Raw genomic sequence first — 22,464 nt, 5'->3', positions numbered from 1 at the left:
AAAAAATTTAAAGAAAGTAATAATGTAAAGAGGGTGGAAACCAGAAGAGGTGATCCGGGTCTGAGTCAGAAGTAAAAAGTCAGTGCAGTGTCTTATGGAGATGAGAATTGAAAGCGGAAGAGAGAGAAAGATTAAATTCTTAGAGGACATGGGGTTAAATCAGGACTGTGGCCGGAGAGAAGGCAGCGGGAGATGAGGAGTGTCTACCCTGCACAGAGCGATGCCACGCAGAGATACTAAAGCAAGCATTACAGAAACAACTTCAGACCTCCTGTAGTTGAAGAACTACAAAAGCTCTGCCAGTTAACTGGTGCCGTGCCTCACTTAAATAAATTGTCCTGTTCCTCCCCTCCATTAGGGCCACACTGGGCATCTTTACACCAGGGTGCAACACTCGGAAAGGAATTTCAGATATGGAAAAAATAAAGTGAGGGCAGTGAAGAGGCAGAGGGAGATTGGAAAAGGCAGGAACCTGGAGGAAGTGAAAATGAAGAGTCGTCATGTGATAGCAATGTTAAAAAAGAATTTGTGTTAAAGCAGGGTAAAATGAAGGGGAAAAAGCTTCCTTTCGGTGTCCAGGTTTCTGTGAGAAGCAGTGTGGAGCAGATGAACTTTTGTCAGGTGGATCTTGGGTAAGAGTAACAGGAGGAGAGCTGACAACTGATGCAAGGGAACAGTCTTCAGTCAGCTGGTGTTCTTGCACAATTTTCCGGGTTGTCAGCGACTTGGAAAAATATTTGAAGCCACACAGAGCGTCCTGTTCGGCCGCGCCGAAGTTCAGCATTGCTCCTGGGGGCCCCATTTACCAGGCAGCATTCCCGCAGCGCCCTGCCGCCCAGTGACATCCCCACCGCTTTTCAATCCTCCCTAAGCCAAGAAAGATCGCAGCAGAAAGCGAACACACGCTCCTCTTTCGTGTCCGATTCCCGCCTGGCCGCTGTCCCCGCAGCAGCTGGCGGGCGGCCGCAGCTGACCCCGCCGGGGGTGCCGGAGAGACGGGGGCAGGTGCCAGCGACACCAGACGGGGGTGCCTCGACGCTACCGGCTCTCGCTCCGCAGAGCTTGTCCCCTTCAACCGCCCCCACCTCCCCGCACAGAAACGGTGAGAGTTGATATGTAAAAAAAAAATAAAAATCATAGCAGTGTTTATGTCAAGGCCGGGGGGTTGATAAGGTGTTTCTTTGGGTGAAACCAGGGCGCGCAGCGGCGCGGCCGGGGGGGCGGAGGCGCGCCTCCGCCCCCCGCGCTACCAGCAGCCCGCGGAACGCCGCGGGCGGGGCGGGGCGGCCCCGCGGCCTTTATGAGGCCGCCCGCGGGGCAAGGCCGGGCCCCAGCACTGCCCCGGGGCTCCCGGAGAGGCGCCGCCCCTCTCCCCCAACCTCCGGACGCGTTTCCTGCGGCCGGGCGCTCGTCACAGCGGAAGTGACGCGCGCGCCGGGTGACGCCGGCGCGAGGCGAGGTGATATAAGGGGTAGGCGGCGGCGGCCGGAAGCGGAGCGGAGCCGAGCGGCGCGGCGGGCGGGCGGGCGGGGGCAGGGGCGGCCGGCGGCGCCTCTGCCGGGCGCGGAGGGGAGTGGGGAGGAGCGGGGCGGCTGCCGCCTCGCCCCCCTGCCCGAGCCAGCCATGGATTTCCGCAATATTCTCATGATGGCCTCGGAGCAGCAGGGGCTCAACGCGGTCCCGGTGAGCTCGGGGGTGGCTGGGACGGGGGGGGGGGGGCGGGCACGGGGACGCGTGAGGCCGGGGCACGGCGGCCGTTGCGGTCTTTGGGGCGGCGGCGGCCCCGGCTGCCCGCACGCCAGCGGCTTCCCGGCGGGTCGGGCCGTGCGGGGGCCCGCGCTCCCCTCACGGGGCGGTGAGGGTCTTGCCGCGGCCTCGGCCCCCGCCTGGGAGGGGAACGCGCCCGAGGGAGCCGTCCGACGGGCCTGGCCTGGCTCCGGCGGGGCCCGCCCGCGACCGGGCCCTTCGCCTCGCCGGGCGGAGGTGGCAGCTTTCGGGGGCTGGCGGGGCTCCGGCTGTCAACAGGTCTCGGCAGGCTGAGGGCTGGGAAGGGGCAGGCGGGGTTTGCGCCTTCTGGTCGCCGAAAAGCCCGAGATGCCGAGAGCAGAAACGGTGATGCGGGGAAAGGCAGTGGTTGTGGTTAAAAGTCGGATAAGTCCTTTTGTTTGCTCTGAAAACAGAAGTCTGCCACGTCTCAAATGCGGGTCGGAGACAAAGAATGACAAGTTCTGGATGAACGTGCTGAGTTGTCCAGTACCTCTGTATCCATTGCTAAGGAATAGCCTCCAACAACCATATGGAGATGATTGCTGAAAGACACTTGGTGTATTATTGATATTATTCTGAAGTCTGTATTTCAGCAGTTCGTATTTTAACTCAAGCTATCAAGTTGATGCTGATTTGGTATGAAGTAGCCCACTTGGCTGAATGAAGTCTGGCAGTATGAAGGGCCTCTCGCCTTTTGGTACATTAGCATACTGGTTTCGTTCCTTTGGCAGGACCCAAATTATAAGTAGTGCTTATTTGGATAAAAAATATTTTTCTCTTTGGTAGCCACCAGCTTAGGGAAACACTTTTCCTGTCTGTTCTTTGACAGAGTGCCAGAGTTCTGTGTTTCTATGATTAGCTGATGTCAACCAGTGTAAATGTGAGGGGTGGTTGTTTTTAGTATAAACTAGGAAAAACAAAAAAGCGTATTCTTTAGTTCTGACACTGCTGAAATGGAGAAACTAGAATTGTGAGTATCTCAGTCACTATATCACCAGTAAAACTTTGGTAATGTTCACTAAGGTGACCAGTTGATAATATGGACCACCCATATGGTAGATACGTTTAATTTGTCAGATTCCATAGTGTTTTAAAAATTTATAAAATGTACTCTTTAATATTTAGCCTGACTTAGTTTGTTTCTGACTCTACATAGGAATCTGGTTTGTAACATAAATATGAAATATAAATTCCTTTAAAAGATATTTAAATGCCTGTTTTATGACTCTTAAAACAAGCTGTTCCACTAAATTGTCACTGGGTTAATGTAGTTCTTTAGATATTTAAAACTTATTTTTACCTTAGTTTTCTCATGCAGCTTTAATGTACTGTACCACTTTTTTCTGTCATAAATACTTATAAACTGTGATGATGAATTGATTAAATATCTGGCATGTTCCCTACTGCAGATGTGATGGTGGAGGGAAGCAATCCTACTTGTGCAATGGATAAGGGTTTTTTACTCTTCTTAGAAAAGGCAGGATTAAGATTTGTTTACCTGATTAACACGTGGAATGAGAGTGCAATTCAGTCCATAGCTGAAGCAGTTTGGTTTCCTGCTGTGCTAGCACGTTAGTGGTGCAGTTTTTCACTGTAAAGTTGGCCTTCGTCTCTGAGCAGAAGTGGAGCTGCACTTGGCACTGCTTGAGGTTATCTGCAGCTGTTGGGCTTCAAAAGAGGGCCTGTGGAGGTTTTCTGATCAATGGACATCAAAGTAACTCCACTAGATTAAAGCTAGTACATAAAATATGTTCATAGAATATTTTAATGTATATTTAACATATAATTAATCTTAAATATTTTTATTAAAAATACCATAGAGACTAATTACAAAATTTATTGGCCTGTACAGTTAACAGGTTTCCATAAATGTTAGTTCCTGCATTAATCAGCATATCCCCTGAATTTCCCTTTGAAAAGTTTATTTTAAACTCTACAGTGCACTACACTAAATATTCCATGCCTGTTTTAATGAAAAAGAGTAACATGCACAGGTAGTATAGATATCTCTCAAAAGTAGAAACTATAGAAAGATTCTATTTAAGATATAATATGGTCTTGTATGATAAACGAGGGACCTGCATAAAACAGGTATTGCATCATGTCCCTGTAAAAATGGATCTGCTTGTTCATCTCCCTGTGGAAATCCAGACTCAAAAGGAACATTGCTGAAATCAGCCTTTCAGTGCCCTATTAGTTGCATCAAGTTTTGTTTCTAAATAAAACTGTACATGTATGAACTAGTGTATAAACTATTCATGATGTGTTCCTAATAATCTTCTTAGTTGCTGAAAAGAGCCCCAGTTTTTCTCACATAATGTTCCACAGGGGCTTCAGTATTGTGTGTGTATATACATGTGTTCACATTAGCAGTTCATTAGATATCCAATGTGAACTTGCTTTGATTAGACATGATACCAGTTATGAGATTTAATGATGATTTTGGTAAGATTTAAGTACTTTGTATGTCTCACTTTTTGGTGAAACTGATATACTCTGTTATGCTGCAAGTTTTTGTGACATAATGGATGTGGTGAAGCACTTTGAGATGTTTCTATGGTAGATATTCTTAGAAGTATGAAATAGTATTGCAGTATTTTTTAAAACCAGTGAGCATAGGTGAAACCAAGTCCATTCTTTTATTTCACCTTGTTTCTATTTTCACTAATAATTTATTAGAAATGATCTCATATAGCTCTTTACTCCTTTTAACTGAGGATAAATCTTTGGTGTACAGAACTTACAAAAAATCGGATACTGAAGAGCAGTTAACCACAAAGAGGTGACCCAAAACTGAAACACAACTGCTTGTTGTCCACGTCAGCACTTGCTGAAGTCTCAAGTCTCACTTTGTTAGACTAATACGTAGTGACTGTGAATTATTACAAAATAGGCTCCGGTAAAGTTGACGGATACAAGTAGCTACCAGTGTAACCAAAAACTCGGAATAAAGAATTTATCGACACCGATGTGATGCAGATAAGCAGACACTTCCTTATTAACGCCTGGGTGCGCAGGGGAGTTGTCTCACCAACAACGCACACCAAGCACCAAAATCATACATCTTATATAGAACTTACTCATACATATTCGTTAGGTGTTCATGCATAAACATAAAATTTCCTGGAAATCATCAACATACTCTCCTCCTATTTCCGATTCTGCTCAGTAAAGATTAGAAATGCCCAGAAATGGGTCTGGGGTGTAATGTGAGTCGGTGGTCCATGAGTCGGTGGTCGTGATCTCCCCCTGCCGGAATTACCTTTTGCTTAAGTTCACGGTTTCTTGACAGGTACCTGCAAGCTGTTACAGTTGACTTTCCTCAGTTCCCATTAATCCTAGACCTTGACAACTACATACACTCTTCTAGTTCTATGTATGCATTATAAATCAGTTTACAAATCACTTTGTGTTTGTTACCTCGGTTCCAAACGTTCCTATTAGATAATTTTGACCAATCCCTTCAGCCTTGGTACAGGGCTGTACAGGGGATTTTAGAGTAGCATTCAGTTGCTAGATTCAAAGTGCAATAAATGTAAACAAATGATTTCTATTAAAATATCTCTTATTTCTAGACGTATTAAAATCAAACATAATTTAATTTCAGTTGATAGCAAAATCAGTATCACTCAGAAATTAAGTATTTGCGAAGTAAATATCCCAGAGTTGGTTCAGAGGACCCTGTGAGCCTGCCTGCAAAATTGTCCTCTCCAAGAGAAGCCTTGCAAGAGAAATAACAGAGAATGGCTGTGCAGACTGCTGTTGTAGAACAGACTCCTATTTGATTGGTGTGCATGCATTTACTATGCGGTTAAAACCTGTATCAAAACAGGGCTAGAAACGCTTTGTCTTATAGTGACATCCACATGAGAACTGCAAGATAAACAATGTAAAAAGTTGGCAGGGGGTGAGGAGGGCTGTTACTCTAAACTTGATAGTTAAATTCCAGACACTTGCAAACACTGACTAAAATGTATCAAATTTTCAGCTTTTCCTATTCCTGGTCTCTTTTTGCATAAGCAGATGAAAGTGGAGACCGCCATACCACTATAGAAAGGAAAGCATAAAGTATGCTTTTTAATCTTTTTTTACAGTGTGAAGCAACATCTAACAGAAGAAATTTCTCCATTCTTTTAGCTAATGGTTCAGCTTGGGTGTTGAGACAGCAGCTGTAAAATCTTAAGAAAATTATTTTGCATTTTTAGGAGTAAAATGTATGACCCTGTTAGATTGGTTTTGGGAGATGAGAATGGTGTGAGCTGATAGTTAAAATGCTCTTACTAGTAAAGACTTTCTCTTGGTCAGGGCTGTTAGAACCTGAAGAGAAGCAAACCACGTTAAGCATGCTTGGTAGCATTATGTGCACATATTCTAAGAAAGTCTGACTGCAGAGTGAGCCACTGGTAACCCCAGTGTGGTGTGCACAGAGAGGACAGTGATAAGACTGTGCCTTGGAAGTACCAGCACAGGGTGATAGCAGAGGCCCCTGGGCAGCCTATACAAATGACCACTTAAAATTTGGAAAGCTGCCTTTTGAGGAACTAGTATTAGGGAAACGAGAGAGGAGTCACACAAGCAAGGATGTAGATGTGGCTTAAGTGGGTGAGTAAAACATCAGTGATGTTATCAGAAAGTTACACTCTGAGGAATATTTAGGGGAAAACAGGGACCTCCCATTGGAGAAGGCTACATGTCTTGGTGAATGGTAAGGAAGAAAACAAGCAAAGAAAAAACCCCACCTGTGAGAACCTCTGCAAGTTGCCCATACTGGACAGTACAAATGGAATTGTCTTTACATTGCATGTGCAAGGCCGTAGCAACATGATTAGCTGCACAGGTGCTCTCCTTGAGAACCAGGTTTGGAGAATTGATCACTCCTATCTTGCACTGCAACCTGTGTAAATATTGGTCATCCTTAAAGGCAATGCTACTTCTGTTGCTCGTGTCTGGGTCTACTGCTTGGTCTAGACCTTTTGGGGTTTCCTTTGGATGCCACAAAGTTTACAGTTATTTTATAAAATCTGTTTTACAGTCCAAGATTTAGCATTTGAATGCTGACATCCAAACAGCTGCAACTGTATGGGGATTGTGTGCCATGTTTCAAAGTGATTTAAGAGCAAAACCTTGGTTGCAGATTACACAGTTAAACTTGTGACCTGGAGCTTGCCTCTGGCCAAGGCTGACTCCTAGGCACTGGCACTCTGCATTTAAGGGATCCATATCTTGCTTATATGTATATAAGCTATATCTGATATATATATATCTCAAAAGTTGGTATGCATGTGTGAATGTATAGGTACATACAGCCTGGTGGTTTTTAAAATTTATTTACCATCTTAATACTGATCTTTTTTTACTTATCTTTCTGCTTTAAGGTATACTCCTCAGAGAAGAATCTGCTGCTTTGTCAATCATGTAACTTTGTATGCTAGGTGGCCTGCTAAAACAGTTTATTGTGGCTGTAAGTGAAAAACAAGATTTTGCACTGTAATAGGTTTTCCATGATACTCTTAAAGTACTGCTAGATTCAGGGAGAGCTGGTTATTGGGTATGTAGTTAATGGCAGGATTTGGAGAGATTAAGGTTACAAAATTGAGAAACCTTGGGAGAAATACTACTCACTGGTAGGAAAAAAAAGACTTGCTAATTCTTGCAGGTACACAGTTGAAGAAAGGCACTTGCACAGCCTTTGTTTTCCTTCGGGTAAAGCAGTTCCCACTTTGTGTATCTCGGCAGTATTCAGTTAGAGGTGTCACTAGGTGCTGCCCAGAGAGATAATCCAGGTTTACAACTTGAGTAGTGTGGTGTTTGGGAAGAGCTTGATCCGCTCTCTCCAAAGGCTGCATATTTCTGTTTCTCTGTTGATTTAAGTAACTTGACAATAGCTATAAAAAAGCTAGAATAGTGCAGCTGCTGCTTGGGTGATAAAGTAGTGACTTGCCCTGGCTGATTTTGTCCAGTTTACCAGATTCTTCAGACAAGCTATGCTACATGCAAGTGGTGTAACTGCCAGGTGCTAAGTGGGGGCTACATATTTTGTCACAGTTGGTTTGCCCAGTTCATCCGGTTGTCTCAAGTGATAAGTATAGTAGAGTGCAGGCCTGTGCCTGTTGAGGTCAACTGGTTATGTGAATCACTAACTCCTTGATGTACAGTAGTCTTCTGTTTAAGATCGCTGCATCAGAAACTAAAATCAGCGTAACTGGTTTTAGATCAACATACTAATTATGCTGGTGAAGTCAGTTCTAACTTACTTTTGGAGTAATTGCATTTTTTGAGTTGATTTATTTACTTTCACTGAATAAGATAGTGTGAAACTGGAATAAGTGTCCACAAAAAAGTTGAAAGCTCTAATGGACCTGTAAACCAGTCTGGAATTGAACAGACTCTGGCAGCCTGTGCTATAGTCTGCTTTTGTTTCCTGCTTGGTCAAAGCTGAACTGAAATATTTTTATTCCATTACTGATGCAGCTGTTGCATTCCTTCTCAGTCTAGTGCATTTTACTCATTTCTCTTGGTTTTCCTACCTGTCTTCTGATTTCCTGTTCATTCCTCCAGGAAGCTGAGTGCACTTTTGTGCAGATGAGTGGAATGCCCCTCACTCAAAAGAGAGAAGCAGCAGTATATTTTATTGAGATAAAATAATAATAATTTGAGAGAATTCAAGAAGGTCAATGGAATTTAACAAAATTGTAACAGTGGTTTGACAAGGTTCTATAAGCTTGATGGCAAAGGTCACCTTATTAATTACTGCATGGGAGAAACATACAAAGGAAAATTGAGTTAGAATTGAGTTAGAATGATTCACACAGAGACAAGAGGTGCAAAGAGTAAGGAGGACCTTCCCATGAGGTTGAGTGGACCCCCTTGTTTTCTAAACTCCTTTCGAAGTGTGGGTGTGACTGGATCCAATCTTAGTCCTGGACTTGGTCAACGGTTTATGTCTAATGGCATTATCCATACAATGATTACAATAATATTGAGTATCTACATGGATTAGTAATGTTTCATAATATTAATTCAGCATGCTATCAGTCACAGGATCTGTTGCAGGTAAGAGATCTCTACACCTTGGGTACGGAAGGATCTCTTCGTCTCAGGTAACCTTGAGAGGCATCCCTGCTCAAGGGGAGAGTTACTGGTGTGCAGTCCAGCTGCAGTTCAGGGAGTGCTCAAACTGGGCCCATCCTGATGGTAATATTTATAGGGTGAAGTGCGTGACTAATAGTAGCACAGACAACATGGATCTCTTCAGTTTAGCTCTGGTATCCTGTTCTGTACTTTGGTTATCTTGCATTTCTGGGTTTTGAAACTACCTTTCAGAATATTTTTTAAGACACTTTATCTCCTTTGTACATGAGCCAGGGGCTTTCTAGCTCACAAGTTCACCCCAGGAATGTGAGACCTGTTACACCTTAGTAAGCCTGAACCAAAGTACAGCCAGGAGTCCAGTGTATCCATCACAACTCTCAGCTTCAGTGGGAATTATTTGTTTATTCTGTACCATATTTCTGCTTAAAGTCAAGTACAGGACTGTTAAGCAACTTCTCAGTTTTAAAAGCTTTTAAGATTTTTACGTTTCTTAACTGTTCTGACATAGTTCTTTGTTCTTTGCAGAAAAGGTACAGTTTGGCTGTTGGTCCTCCCAAAAAGGTTCCAAAAGTCAAGGGTGTAGAGTCTGCAGCAGTGCAAGCATTTCTCAGACGGCAAGAAGAAGAAAAAAGAAAAAAAGGTAACAGTCCAAAATACTTCCTATGTGTATGTCCTGCTTGGATGAGGGAGACAAATGACTTAAATTTATAAATCTGCAATGGAGTGGACAACAGTGAAACAGGTCTCGAAGTCCATACATAAACATTTATTAATTTCCTGCAATGTATTGATTGGATACATGATAATTGACTAAGTAACAAATTATGGCAAGCAATATGATATGCCTTGTGTTACTCAGCCCTAACAAGGAAAGGGGGGAAAAGAGGAGGAGAGAGAAATGGAGGTAGAAATAGAGATCACTGGTCCAGGTTCCTGTGTTGATCCTGCCAATAAGGGTTCAAGAATGCATCTGTTTTCTTCACTCCCGTTATTCTTGTCCCTCCTCAATTTATACACACTTTCCTTGGTCCCTCCCATAGGTCGACCTACATATCTACATATCACATGTATGGGGAGGAGGAAGGTGCTTCATGGGATGCTGTAACTAGTATGATCTTGTTAATCTTCATTAGTATATGCAGGGGTGTCAATTTTAATATGGATTTTGCTGATAATGAAGCAAAGGTCATTCACCGGACAGATGGCCCTTGAAACTTTACAGGATGCACCAGAGCAGAACCAACCTGTCTCTGCAGGGCTCCCTTCTCCGGCTGTATCCTGTGCTATCCAGGCAGCCTTATCAGCTCCTTGATCGTAAGGCCTGCATTATCCAGACTCCAAAGTTTCATTACTTGTGAGCGTTCAAGACATTCCTTGGCTCGGAGAGCCTCCTCCCCCCCAGCCCTTATCTTTACCAGGTCTCTTGCCATTGTTTATGCTTCCCTCAGTCCTTGTTTCGGGGAGTTACAAGTTACGCTATGGGAGACTTCCATTGACTCTTTGAGACTTTGCAAGAGCTTTGAATAAGGTGACAAATACAGCTGCACATCTGTTTCTGGAATTGATGTACATAACTGATGCTAAGGGAAAGCCAGAATTAAGTAAGGACTAGCAATGTTTGCATGCTTTTCTGAGGAGTTAAATATTAATCAGTTAATCTAGCATTTGGAGTTAGAGAAGTAGTTAAGGTGAAGAGAGATTGCAAGAAACCATCTGGACTTCTGGTAGCTTGACTTTGAAAAGCTTTATCTGGGCAGAAAAATGGTAAGAGTTCCTGTTGCTGTATCTTAATCTAGCATATTGATACAGCCTGAATTTTAAATTTGTATGGCAGAGGCTTTGTTTGAGCCACAGGTCTTCCACTATATTATCTTTCTTTTAAATAGTCTGTAGAATAAACTAACACTGCATTGCTTCTGATGTTAATGTTTTGTTAAAGGTAACCAAATCTGATGGACTGAATGGCCCAGGGTATTCCTCCCCTGGGCTAGTCATGAGCCTGCTGCCAGGTCCAGCCAGACACAAGACTGAGCATGAATTCCATGTGGGCATGCATGCATGTGTGCTCACTGTACAGTCACGGCCCTTGACCACAGAATAACACAGGCAGGGGATGGTACCTTGCAGGCACCCAAAGCATGAGTAGCCCAATCCATTTTCTAGGAATTGGTGCTTTTCCTGAGTCTTTCTGGTATTTGGCCCCCATTCCCTTGGTCTCTGCAGTATCTGGCATTTAGACCTCTCATCCTATTCACTAGCTAGTTCAGCCGGAATTTTGTCAGCAGATCACACTCAAGATAGAGAGCATACTTATGCAGAAAATAACTAAAAACAGTTCAGTAAAAATATAGAGCAGACTGTGGAGATAGGGCACAGGGCTCTACCAGACAAATGTAGTGACTCAGCAGCTTGCTTATCTGTGGCTGGCTGCTTCTGTCTCTCCCCTGCACCCCTCTACACACACACTCTGCCTGTTATCCAATTCTTATCCCAGCCCAATGCTCTCTGATTCCCTCCCTTTCCTCATCTTCCTTTAAACATCTGATGGTAAATTCTGTATGGTCTCAAAATTATCTTGCTCAGTCTTAGAACTCCTTCCATTACCCAGAGATCCCCCATAAGTCCTGTACCTCCTCACACAGTAATTCTCCTTAGTTTGTATAGCATTCCGGAGAGCTGCTTTGGTTGAATCACCTGAGTGGGTTTTGTAATAGCAGCATTTGAGTTAATTGTTCACCTTGGTTTGTTGGAGTAGCCGATTTAGGTGGGTTACCTTGCCCTGTTGGTATACATCTGATCACTTTCTGGTCTATTTTGAATAGCTGTTAGCCAGATATCCTTAAATTACTGTCCTAAATGGTTTATCAGTTTGGAAGAAATGGAAATAAAAAGTAGTGCTTTTGTATAACTTTCTCCTGGTTTTCTTTTACAGCACTGGAAGAAAGAAGAAAGAAAGAAGAGCTCTTGGCTAGACGTATTGAAATGAAACATGACAGAAAGGCAAGAGCTATGGCCTCACGAACAAAGGACAATTTTTATGGCTATAATGGCATTCCTGTTGAAGAGAAGCCTAAAAAGAAGAGGACTTGTGAGAATGTTGCTCAGGCCCCAGAGGCTGAGCATGCAACAGAAGATGAAACTGAGCAACTTGAATACAGTCAGACTGACTCCGAGCATGAGCAAGAAGAATATGAAGAGAAACCATCCAAAGTTGCAGTGAAACCAAAGGCGCCTCCCAAAAGCGCACCAGCACCTCTGAACTTTGCAGAGCTCTTAAGGCTTGCTGAAAAAAAGCAGTATGAACCAGTGGAAATAAAACCAGTGAAAAAAGTAGAAGAGAGACCCAGAACAGCAGAAGAATTGAGAGAGAGGGAGTATTTGGGACGCAAGAACAGAAGAGTAGAAATGCATAAGAGAAGTGAGGAGATCAAGAATACGGGGATATCCAGTTCTTCAAAAAAAGTGACTTCTCAGAAAGATTCTGTAAATATGAAACTTAACAAAAGCTCAGTAGATAAACATTCCACACCAAAAGGCAGTCTGTCATCTATGAGTGGTACTGATAAGAAATCCAAAGCACCAGCATTGACTGACAAACACTCACGGCCGTCATCTTCCTCCAGATTTGATCAAATGGAAAAAACCTCACAAAATGGCTCCTTGAAAAGCTCTACTGGTAGCAGTCATAGCAAGTTACCTCTCAATGGTATTGGTGGAAGGTCTGCCTCAAGCTCTCATGTGCCACCCTCAAAACCAGCAGCCAATGGGACTCAGAGGCTACCATCTGCTAAAGAATCCAGCCTGAAGATCTCTGCCCATACGAAATCAGGAAAGACTGCGGCCCTTCAGCATGGAATCAACTCCAATGCAAAACGATCAGGCAGCAGCTTAGGAAAAGGAGGACCTGGACATCCAAGTGGTGGTTCAAGTGTAGGACCTGGGCGATCAAGCAGCAACTCTGGTGTGGGACCTGGAAGGCCAGGAAGGGGTTTAAGCCCAGGCCCTGGGCGACTGGGCAGTGGCTCAGCCACAGGACCTGGAAGGCCAGGCAGCAGCTCTAGCCAGGGACCTGCACGACTGGGCAGTGGCTCAGGAGTGGGACCTGGAAGGCCGGCTGCCAGCTCAGGCACAGCAGGACTTGGGCGACCCATCAGCAGCTCAAGCACGGGACTTGGGCGACCAGGCAGCAGCTTGGGCACTGGACCAGGAAGGCCTGGCATCAGCACAAACACAGGACCTGGGCGACCAGGCAGCAGCACGGGTGCAGGACTGGGAAGGCCAGGAGTCAGCCCAAGCACTGGACCTGGGCGACCAGGCAGCACCTTGGGAACAGGACCAGGAAGGCCAGGAACTGGCCTGAGCACAGGAGCCAAGCGACCAGGCAGCAGCTTGGGAACAGGGCCAGGAACTGGCCCAAGCGCAGGAGCCAAGCGACCAGGCAGCAGCTTGGGAACAGGACCAGGAAGGCCAGGAATCGGCTCAAGTGAGGGAGCCAAGCGACCAGGCAGCAGCTTGGGAGCAGGACCGGGAAGGCCAGGCATCGGCCCAAGCGCAGGGCCTGGGCGACCAGGCAGCGCCTTGGGTACAGCTGCAAAACCCAAGTGTACTGTTGTATCAGAAACTATTTCCTCTAAAAACCTAGTCACGAGACCTAGCAATGGACAGATAAATGGAATGAGATCTTTTCAAGGGCATAGACCTGTGTTTCATTCACAAGGTATAAAGTTCTAGAGAAAATTTTTTTACTTATTTGTTTTGGATTTTTATATATATCTGAGTTGAGGTCACTGAGGGTCTTTGACAACTGCAGATGCAATTAGGAGGACTTGGATGAAATAGTGTGTTTGCCTCTTGAAGAGTACATTTAACAGTAGAATGCTTCTCTCTGCTTTGAAGCTTTTTACCTATGCTCATACTCCTTGAAATACAAGCCTGGGCTGTGAAGTATTACATGAAAGAAAACTAAGCAGCCTGTGATGGATGTTGGTATTCGAATACCTTTAGAAGGAAAAGAATTGAAGGATTCAGTTCCTGCATTGCTTAATTATGATTAGTCTTTAAAATTTCATATTGTCTTAACAAATGCTTAATGTGGTACACGAAATTAAAACCACACAGCGAATCTGTGACCTGATATTTAAGTGTTTTGGTTAATTCATGTTATCAGTAAGCAAGCAGTTCCAAAAAATTTTTTCTTAGCAGGAACAAGCAGCTTGGACTCTAGCAACTAAGTGCTTAGAAAACCCTGAATGAGAACATAGATTCTGTCTGGTATTTTCCTCAGGATGCAGTTGGTGATACTGATATGTAATCATCTATAGCACAACTTAGAGGAAGCATTTGCTTTTACTGACTTTCTGAGAATTGCTCATTAACTTGAGGCAGTTTTCTAGCTGGAAGCCCAGAGTTGTAGAATGGCTGTGCCCAAGCGATAGCAAGAAGCACTGTTAAATTAATGTTATATTAATGTTACTAATTAATGATTTTTTTTTTCATCGCCACATCATTTAGGTCTTGGAAGACCATCTGTTAGTTACAAGAGACAAATAGAAGATGATGATGATGATGAATATGACTCTGAAATGGATGACTTCATTGAAGATGAAGGGGAACCGCAAGAAGAAATATCAAAACATATTCGGGAAATATTTGGCTATGACCGGAAAAGGTAAGAAAAAGATCAGTTTTAAGGTACTGCAGAACAAGCAACAGAACAACAGAAATTAAAATAGCTCAACAAATAAAAATGCCTTAGAAATAGGGGAAGTGCTGGTATCCAGAAATGGTTGGCATTGTGGAAATTTAACAAACATTAGAGCCGCTTCTGTGCGGAAGGGACCTTGAATTTTCAGTCTGCCATGCTCTTCTGGGGAGCAATAGAATTTGATGCAGTAAGACACAGTTGGAAAACACAGCTTCTTCAGTGTCTCACCTGTATAATTCATAGCAACTCTTTCCTGTTACTGGATGTTAAAATGCTTGCTGTAGCAGTGTGTAGTATTTCAGAATTCATCAGATGTAGCTGCCTGAATATGAACTGCTAAATGCAATAGCGTTAGCTGTTCTGTAAGAGAATCTAATTTAGTTTGACTGGGAACTGCTGAAAGATGAAGGCTTTTATTTGGCATATTTACATAGTTGCCTCTTGTCTGACTATAAGGTATAAGAAACAAGCATTTAAAAGACTTGTAACTTCTTTCAAAACATTAAAATCTGTATGGCAAGGTAATTGTTCTTTCTAAGAAAGGATGTGAATTTATAACTCAACTGTATATTCTCGTGTGGTTTTAGTGTGCTGAAAACTAATATTTAATTTCCAGATACAAAGATGAAAGTGATTATGCCTTACGTTATATGGAGAGCAGCTGGAGAGAACAACAGAAAGAAGAAGCTAGGAGGTATGCACAGATTTACATTCAGATAGAAACTATGAATTTTGTTTATTTCCCAAGTCACAGGTCTAAGTTAAGTTACAGTGGATATTTGCTGCCTTTTATAGCAGAGTTAAGTAAGCCTTACCGTGTTTTGTAAGAAAGCATAGGTAAAGATGAAACTCTGCCAGCCAGTGGTGGGTACTATAAATTAAATAAATCTTCTATGTTCATTCTCATGCATCCCAAACTTCACTCGTAAAAAGAAAAAAACCCAAACAAAAAAAGAAAAAGAACACACCAAAACCAACTTATGCCCAAAAATATTTTAAAATAATACTTTAAATTTCAGTTGAAATGCTAAAACCTTCCATTTGTCACAAACATTACAATATTCTGCTAGTTTGAGAACTGGAAGGAGACACATTTTTACATGCATGTGTTTGTATATTTCTATGTCTGTATACCAAGTACTCTGACAAACTTTTGTAATCAGTGATTTCAAATATGAAGATGGTATTTTCATATGGGCTTTGACCACAGTTCTTACATTGCTATTATAAAATCTCGTGTTCATAAACTGGTTTTATTTTTGTTTTTTAATGGCTGGTGGAATAAGCTTTGTGGAAGTTATAAGAGGTTTTTATAGATAGTGGAAGATACTGGAATATACCAAGTTACCAACTTTTTTATTCTTCTGAAATTTTTATATTGTTATTCAGAAGGTGCCTTGAGCACTGGAAACTTGCAGATTTTTGAAGTTATAGTCATCTTCCTCTTTGCCCCTGGGAAGTAGCTGCTGATGGTGCAAACCTATAGTCTGTTAAATGGAGTTAGAGGGAATATGTGGAATTTTATAGTGCCATTGCTGTTGACTAAATTATCTGTTGAAGCCCCAGAGTGAGGTTTTGCAGAGTTGACTACCTGGCTAACTTTCAACTGCACATGTAGCATAAAGGAAGGGGAGCTAAGAAACTTCAGTAAAATGGAGTTTAGCTATTTTCAACACTCAGCTACTTGTCACTGAGTTTGGTTAACAGCATTGTGACCCTTGAAATGAGGAACTTCTAACCAAGCAAGCTGACTAAAATTATAGCAGTTCTAAGTTGAAATGAAAAATGATGCTCCAAGCCAGAGTTTTATCACATAGATCCTTGATGTGCTTGTTTCTATTCCTAATTTGGATAACTGCAGTTTCCTGAATTCAGGATGATTTTGCTTTGCTTGTTTAGGCATAAAATCCATTTTAGAGCCAGTACTGGAGCAGTTTAGCCTAGAACAGTGGAATCCTCATTGTCACAGGGTTGAACCTTTTGCATCAAGGTGCACACTACAGTGCCTTCATAATGAACTATGGATGTACAATTGCACTTGGTAGGGCTGCAAACGAGGCAGTAGCCGATCACAATGGTAACTTTGCTATACCCATTCCTAGTATCAAACCAGCAAGACTGTCCAGCCCTTATTTGTTGAAGAGATCAGTGACTGCAGATACTGTTTTAAGTATGACTTTCAACCTACTGATTTGTAGGAAGCTGAAGGAGTTACACAGGGACATAGCTAGAACAGGCTGTATTAGCAGAGTCTCTTCCATGGGCCTGTTCACCAGAGTCACGGCAGCTGGATGGACTGAGGGTGGAGTGATGTGCTTGTAGTGACCTGAATGGTGCCTTGAGCCAGGAAGTTGCAACAAAATCTTTTCCTTCTCTACTGTTTGACACATCCATTCACTCCCTTGCCAATGTAAAATGTTTGGTCAGCTCTCAGAAGTTGATGAGAGTCAATTCTGCTATGACTTGTATGTAAGTTACATCGGTAAGAATTGATGGATGTGTTTCAGCAGTAGCTTTTCAGAAAGAAAATGACCTTTCATGTTAATTTTCTTCACAATCCTGATTTTTTTTAACAAAAGTTTTAAATAATTTTCCCTCAAAAGATTTTATTCTAATCCAGTGATAAAATCCTTTGTTTTCTTAAAGCTGTATTCTTGCTATAATTAAAGGAGACTTATGATTGTTGAACTGATCTAAAATTTTTGCTCAAATCATCTGTAATTATTTTAGGATTGCTTTTCTTGGGGGAGGGGTGGAAGTCAACGTTCACATTTCCTGAGTAGTAGTGTGTAAAGGATTTCATCTTATTTGGCAGCTTGAGACTTGGTGTTCAGGAGGACTTGGAAGAATTGAGACGGGAAGAAGAAGAATTAAAACGCAAGAGACAGTCTAAGAAGCTGAGGACACGTTAACTGACTTACGGTGTTGACTTTATTTCTGCTACCCTCTGCCTCCATACATCTCTTATTCTACTTCAGTTTCCATTTGCTTGTTAGAGGGCAAAAGAATATTTAAAGGGATTAAAGTACTGAAAAGGAAGGCTTTAGTTTGACCTAAATGAGATATTTATTTTTAATACTTGCCAGGGTTGGTTTTTTATGAAGAAATTGATGCACTAATGCATATTAAGTGGAATAAAATTAATAGATGTTTCCATTGATTAAACCAGTTCAAGATGCCAGCAGAAATATTGACTAGCTATGCACTGACTTGGAACTGTGCGGGCCCATATACCAGTAAACCGATTTTGCATTCACTTGAAAGAAAGGAATAGCATTCTTATCCCTGATATTTCTTGAGACTTAGAGAAATTGCTTTATATTCTACTGTCTCCCAACTTGCGCCTCAAAGTATTGAAATGTCATCACCTGTACAGAAGCAGCTTGGGTGTAAATTCAACGGTTGCCACAGATGTTCAAAGCAATAAAGTGCTGCATATTTTCTGATTTGAGGACCCATAAAAATAATTTGAACCTCTTTATTTCTAAACAGAAAAGTGCATGTCACTTGCAAATTGTACAGTTATAGATACAGCCAAAAGATTATGTTGGCTTTTGCTGTGTCTGGAATTCCAATGCCAGTCTAATTCAATAGGATACACACCCTGAAAACAGGAATTTCTAGTGTCTGTATGTAACTTGTGCTTTTGGGCTCGAGCATAAGCTTGGGAATTCTTTTCCTGCCCTGTAAATCTTCACATTTGTTTAACAGCTTCTGCTGCTTTTAGAAATTGTGTACGATGCACATGTTCTTTCTTGCATTAAACATCCGATGTATTAAATGATTTTAAATGTGAAGCAGTCATTTATCTAATTAGGCTTACTATTTAGAAAGCACATCAGAATTAAGTTTTGTTAGAATGTATTTGCAGCTCTTCCATATTAACAACTTTGTGTTAACTAGTTAAAACTTGTGATTAATTTCATCAAGCCAAAAATCTAAACTGTTATGTGCAGGAGAGTTAGTTCAGTTACTTACCTTACTGCCCGTATTTGCACATTATTTCTAACTATGCACTTAAAAGACTGTTTCTTTCAGTAACTGAATTTGTTTACAATCAGTGCAGGGTTCATGTAAGTCTACAGGAGTTGTACTGACAGTCTGAAGCTCAAATCTGGTGTTGCATCTACTTTGATTTCCCCAGGTTGCCCTTCAAAGCTCACCAGTATGATGACTCAGCTTTGCCTCAAGCTCCAGGACTCCACTGATAGTACCTCTGGCTTCAGCTCCTGAGGCTCTTATGTTTTAATGCTAGAAGTACTTGGAGAAGTACAAAAAGGGCTTTGGGTGGTGGTTTTGGGGGTGTGGGGAAGTAAAGAAATGAAAAGGAAAAATTACCTTGTAGAAAAACAAAGGAACCTTTCCTGTCAGGGGCCTATTCTTAACAGTGCTGCTTCTAGGAAGTAGTTCAGATAGCAACCTGTAAGGAACAATCTCGGAAGCCGCTGCAGTTTAAACATCTGACTTTTAATGTAAGAAAAAACAGATTTGCCTTTTAAAAATGTTTTGTGGATGGTGTAGCATTTCACTGCCTCAGTAAAACACTGACATGAGTAAGCTATTGGGACAGATTCTATAAACTAATTCAGTATTAGCTGACAGGGAGCCTGGATGAAGAGTTGCTGCTCCTCTGTATTTTTAACTTTCTATATTAACTAACAAAAACTGTTTCTCAGTGTATGTGCTTGAGACCATGCAAGATAGTGTAACCTCACTGCTTGTCTAGAAGTGTGTTGTATGCACTCTACTTCATTGGGACCATCTAAAATTTTCTGTTGTAGTTCCTAGAATTACCCATTTAAGACAATGAACACTGGGACCATGATCAAGTTACTGTTTGGGTTTTTTTAATTGTTAATTGCTTTTAGCTGGAGAAAGGCTCTAGGTCTGTCAACCCAGACAGCTGTATCATCTGTGAGCAACTTCCTGCCTGGTTGGGAAAAAAAGTCTCTTATGAAGCAAAAGAAATACAGTAATTCAACATTGATTCAGTTGGGAAATCTGCATTTCAGATAAATATAGGTTAAATAAAATCTGATTATTTCACCACTTTCTGATTATTTAACCATGCAAGATCAGTTCTTAATCTGTAAAGCACTTTGTTGTTTGTCTTTTAGATGGTGACTGGAATGTACTCTGCTAGCCTCCCTAAGACACTGTATAACTGTTCCTTCACACAGTGATCTTTGCATAAATATTGTCTGTTTCATATGCAAAATTACTCAAGGATGCATTTGTAATTTTACAGTCAAGAAGTATTCTCTCATAATTGGCATGGGATGCTAATGGTTTTCAAATTTTGTACAAATGTTTGGGTTTTAATGTGTTTGCATTTGCTGCATATTTGTAAATTGGCTAGGAGGGAACTAAATATTTTGTTTTTAAATTCCTGACCTTGTATCCAAACATGTTTACTGTTTGCCAGATTAACAGTATTAATCTAATGAGTACTTCAGTACTTGTCCAAAGTGCATCTGAATTTGAAGTTAAAAACTGGAAGAATGCTTATATTGGTTTATGAGGATTTGATGTTAAGCTAACAATTGAATTGTGTTTAATGAAATTCTGGTTTGGTTTTTAGATTTTTAATTCACTGTTTGATAATGTGCCTTTTTTACTAAATTGTGTCAAAAAATAATGAATGTAGGAGTATAAAAAGGTTGGTCGGTTTCTGCTATCTCAGATTCTGTATCCTTAAACTTGATAGTGTGAGATGATGACATACTTTTCATGAAACCCTTCCAGGTCTGGCTTTGATTGCACAATTACAGTAGCTACTTCTTTACTGCTAATGCTAAATCAAATGAAGGGCACTTTCTATTGATGACTACTTTTTGAAAATGTCTTGTATTTACACTTGAGCTGTATTTCACTTTACAGCAATGTCTTTTGGAGGCCAGGGTTTTGCATATCACAGGAAGCCTTAGTGTGCAACTCTGTGCTGTGCTTTAAAATAAAATTCTTTCGAGAAGTATATGAGATCTCTATGGAAATCTGGATTTATTTTTGTGTAAAGTCCAAAATATTGTCCAGGAAAACTAATTTTCTATTTTTTTTGCATTTTGTAACATAATCTAGTAGCTGATGCATATTTCTAGATATAGCATATTTCTGGAGACCAAAACATGTCAGAAAATAAATATATGGAGAGACTGGTGTTTAAATTGTGATGAATGTACTTCTATTTATTTTGGTGAGTGGGTGTGATGCAATATTAAAGTGTTAGTGTGTAAATAAGGGTGCTTCTAGTTTTAGCCAATGATTTTTTTTTTTTTCCTTTGGGGATACCATTTGTGCACAATGTCTTTTTACACAATGTGACAAATCAGGTTTAAAAACTCGTACATAGCTTAACTGTTTTCTGGTGCTGTCAAGAAAGTGTATACTTTTGCCCACACCAAATGCATATAAGTTTTGCAGAGTATGTATACAATAAATTACAGGCATTAAACATTTTACTGCTATTTCTCATTGGTTTACTTTATGGAAGGTTTTTCAGAGTTCTGTTGGTTTCCTCTGATCTGTGACATACAACAGCAGTAGGCTGAATGTTCTCCAAGGATTTTTTCTCTTGTTCTCATGCAGCCAGCAAGAATGTGTGAAATATTAATGGAGTCACTTAAGCATTCAGGAAAGATCTGAAAATCATTGGTGCCTCCTGCAGTTTAGGCTTGTGACATATATTTGCAGGTACATGTATTCTGGAATGATAATATACACAAATGTGTCAGTTGCCTTTAATCTCTCCCATTTGGAGTGTGGTGTTTCATCCTGCAGTTTCATAAGCAGCATCTTTCTTGGATTCTTCTACTCCCATGTACAGAATCTGAACCTTCTCAATTGCTGTCTCCTGTGCAGTGGTTTACTGCTTCAACAGGTCAAGGTAAATACTAGTGACTGTTCTAACCAGCTAGTGTGGTGACCCACTTCCAAAGAGAAATGAACGCACATCAAAGTGAGCCCATCTGCCTGTCCTTTGAAACAGCAACACTTGCACACTCTTGTGCTTAAAAAAATAAAAATCCTCCTGTGTGTGGAATTACCTTGTATGGAATTCCCTTGATATTTTTAATGTATCTTTCTAGCTGCAATCAGTCATTAACAGTTATTTCAAAGCAAATATATTCTGTTCAGGTGGAAGGTGATTCTACATGGACTTACCTTAATCCAGCCAGTAAAGATGTACTACACTGGAAGCAATAAAATTACTCAGGCTTAGAAAAAAATAATCAGTTTTCCCTCATTTGAGGGCAGTTTTTAGTTGTAACATTTGAAATAACATTTTAGTTCCACAAGACAGAACTGCAACTTAGTTATCCCATAGATGGCTTTTTCTTACCACTTCAAATGCATGTGGAAACATTTATTTATTTTTCTGTGAGACAAAGGATCCAAAAAGCCTTTGCCATACCATGCTTAACATACTTTGTGGGATGGAATTAAAGACAGAAGAGGTTTCCGAAGTAATGAAACATGTCACCAGTTTAGTCCTAACTTCTCTGTCCACAACTGATGAATGGTTTTGTTTTCCCAAACCATCTGGTGCTTAATGTGCTTGGGGGATTTTCTCTGTTCAGTTCTTTGTGGGAGTGCTGGTTTTTACCAATATCCTTTTCCCTGCATTGGCAAATGCATAAATTTTTTTTTGTATGCTAGATGCAACTTCTACCCAGTTTCTCAACATTCCTCAGTTGAGGAAAGTCAAGTATCTGATGCCATCTCCTATCATACTATGTGTGAAAGTTGATAGCAATTGACAATTCAAAGAGAATCAAGAGGTTTGTTTTGGGTTTTTTTTGTTAAAGGAATGGGCTTGATTCTGAGTTGAAAAACACTTGAGTGTAATGTTCCAGGTTTTATAGTGCACTTGGAGTAACTGAGAGTGCACTTACGCACACACT

The 22,464-nt window shown here is 41.4% G+C and overlaps 1 protein-coding gene across 2 annotated transcripts; it reads left to right on the top strand.

Annotated features, from left to right (window-relative positions):
* The first annotated feature begins 1,531 nt into the window (after window positions 1-1,531).
* Window positions 1,532-21,018, top strand: SPTY2D1 (SPT2 chromatin protein domain containing 1). Of its 2 annotated transcripts, XM_074918304.1 has the most exons (7): window positions 1,532-1,683; window positions 9,385-9,499; window positions 11,792-13,202; window positions 13,392-13,576; window positions 14,371-14,527; window positions 15,180-15,257; window positions 17,379-21,018. In XM_074918304.1, the coding sequence occupies exons 1-7, from the start codon at window positions 1,624-1,626 to the stop codon at window positions 17,473-17,475; spliced, it is 2,103 nt and encodes a 700-aa protein (XP_074774405.1). In that variant the 5' UTR covers window positions 1,532-1,623; the 3' UTR covers window positions 17,476-21,018. The 2 variants fall into 2 exon arrangements, with proteins under 2 accessions (XP_074774405.1, XP_074774403.1); XM_074918302.1 differs by having other exon boundaries at window positions 11,792-13,576.
* Window positions 21,019-22,464: the final 1,446 nt, after the last annotated feature.

Source organism: Athene noctua, chromosome 14, assembly GCF_965140245.1.
Source record: "Athene noctua chromosome 14, bAthNoc1.hap1.1, whole genome shotgun sequence".
In the NCBI taxonomy this organism is placed as follows: domain Eukaryota; kingdom Metazoa; phylum Chordata; class Aves; order Strigiformes; family Strigidae; genus Athene; species Athene noctua.
This window is presented reverse-complemented; position numbering and strand designations above follow the sequence as displayed.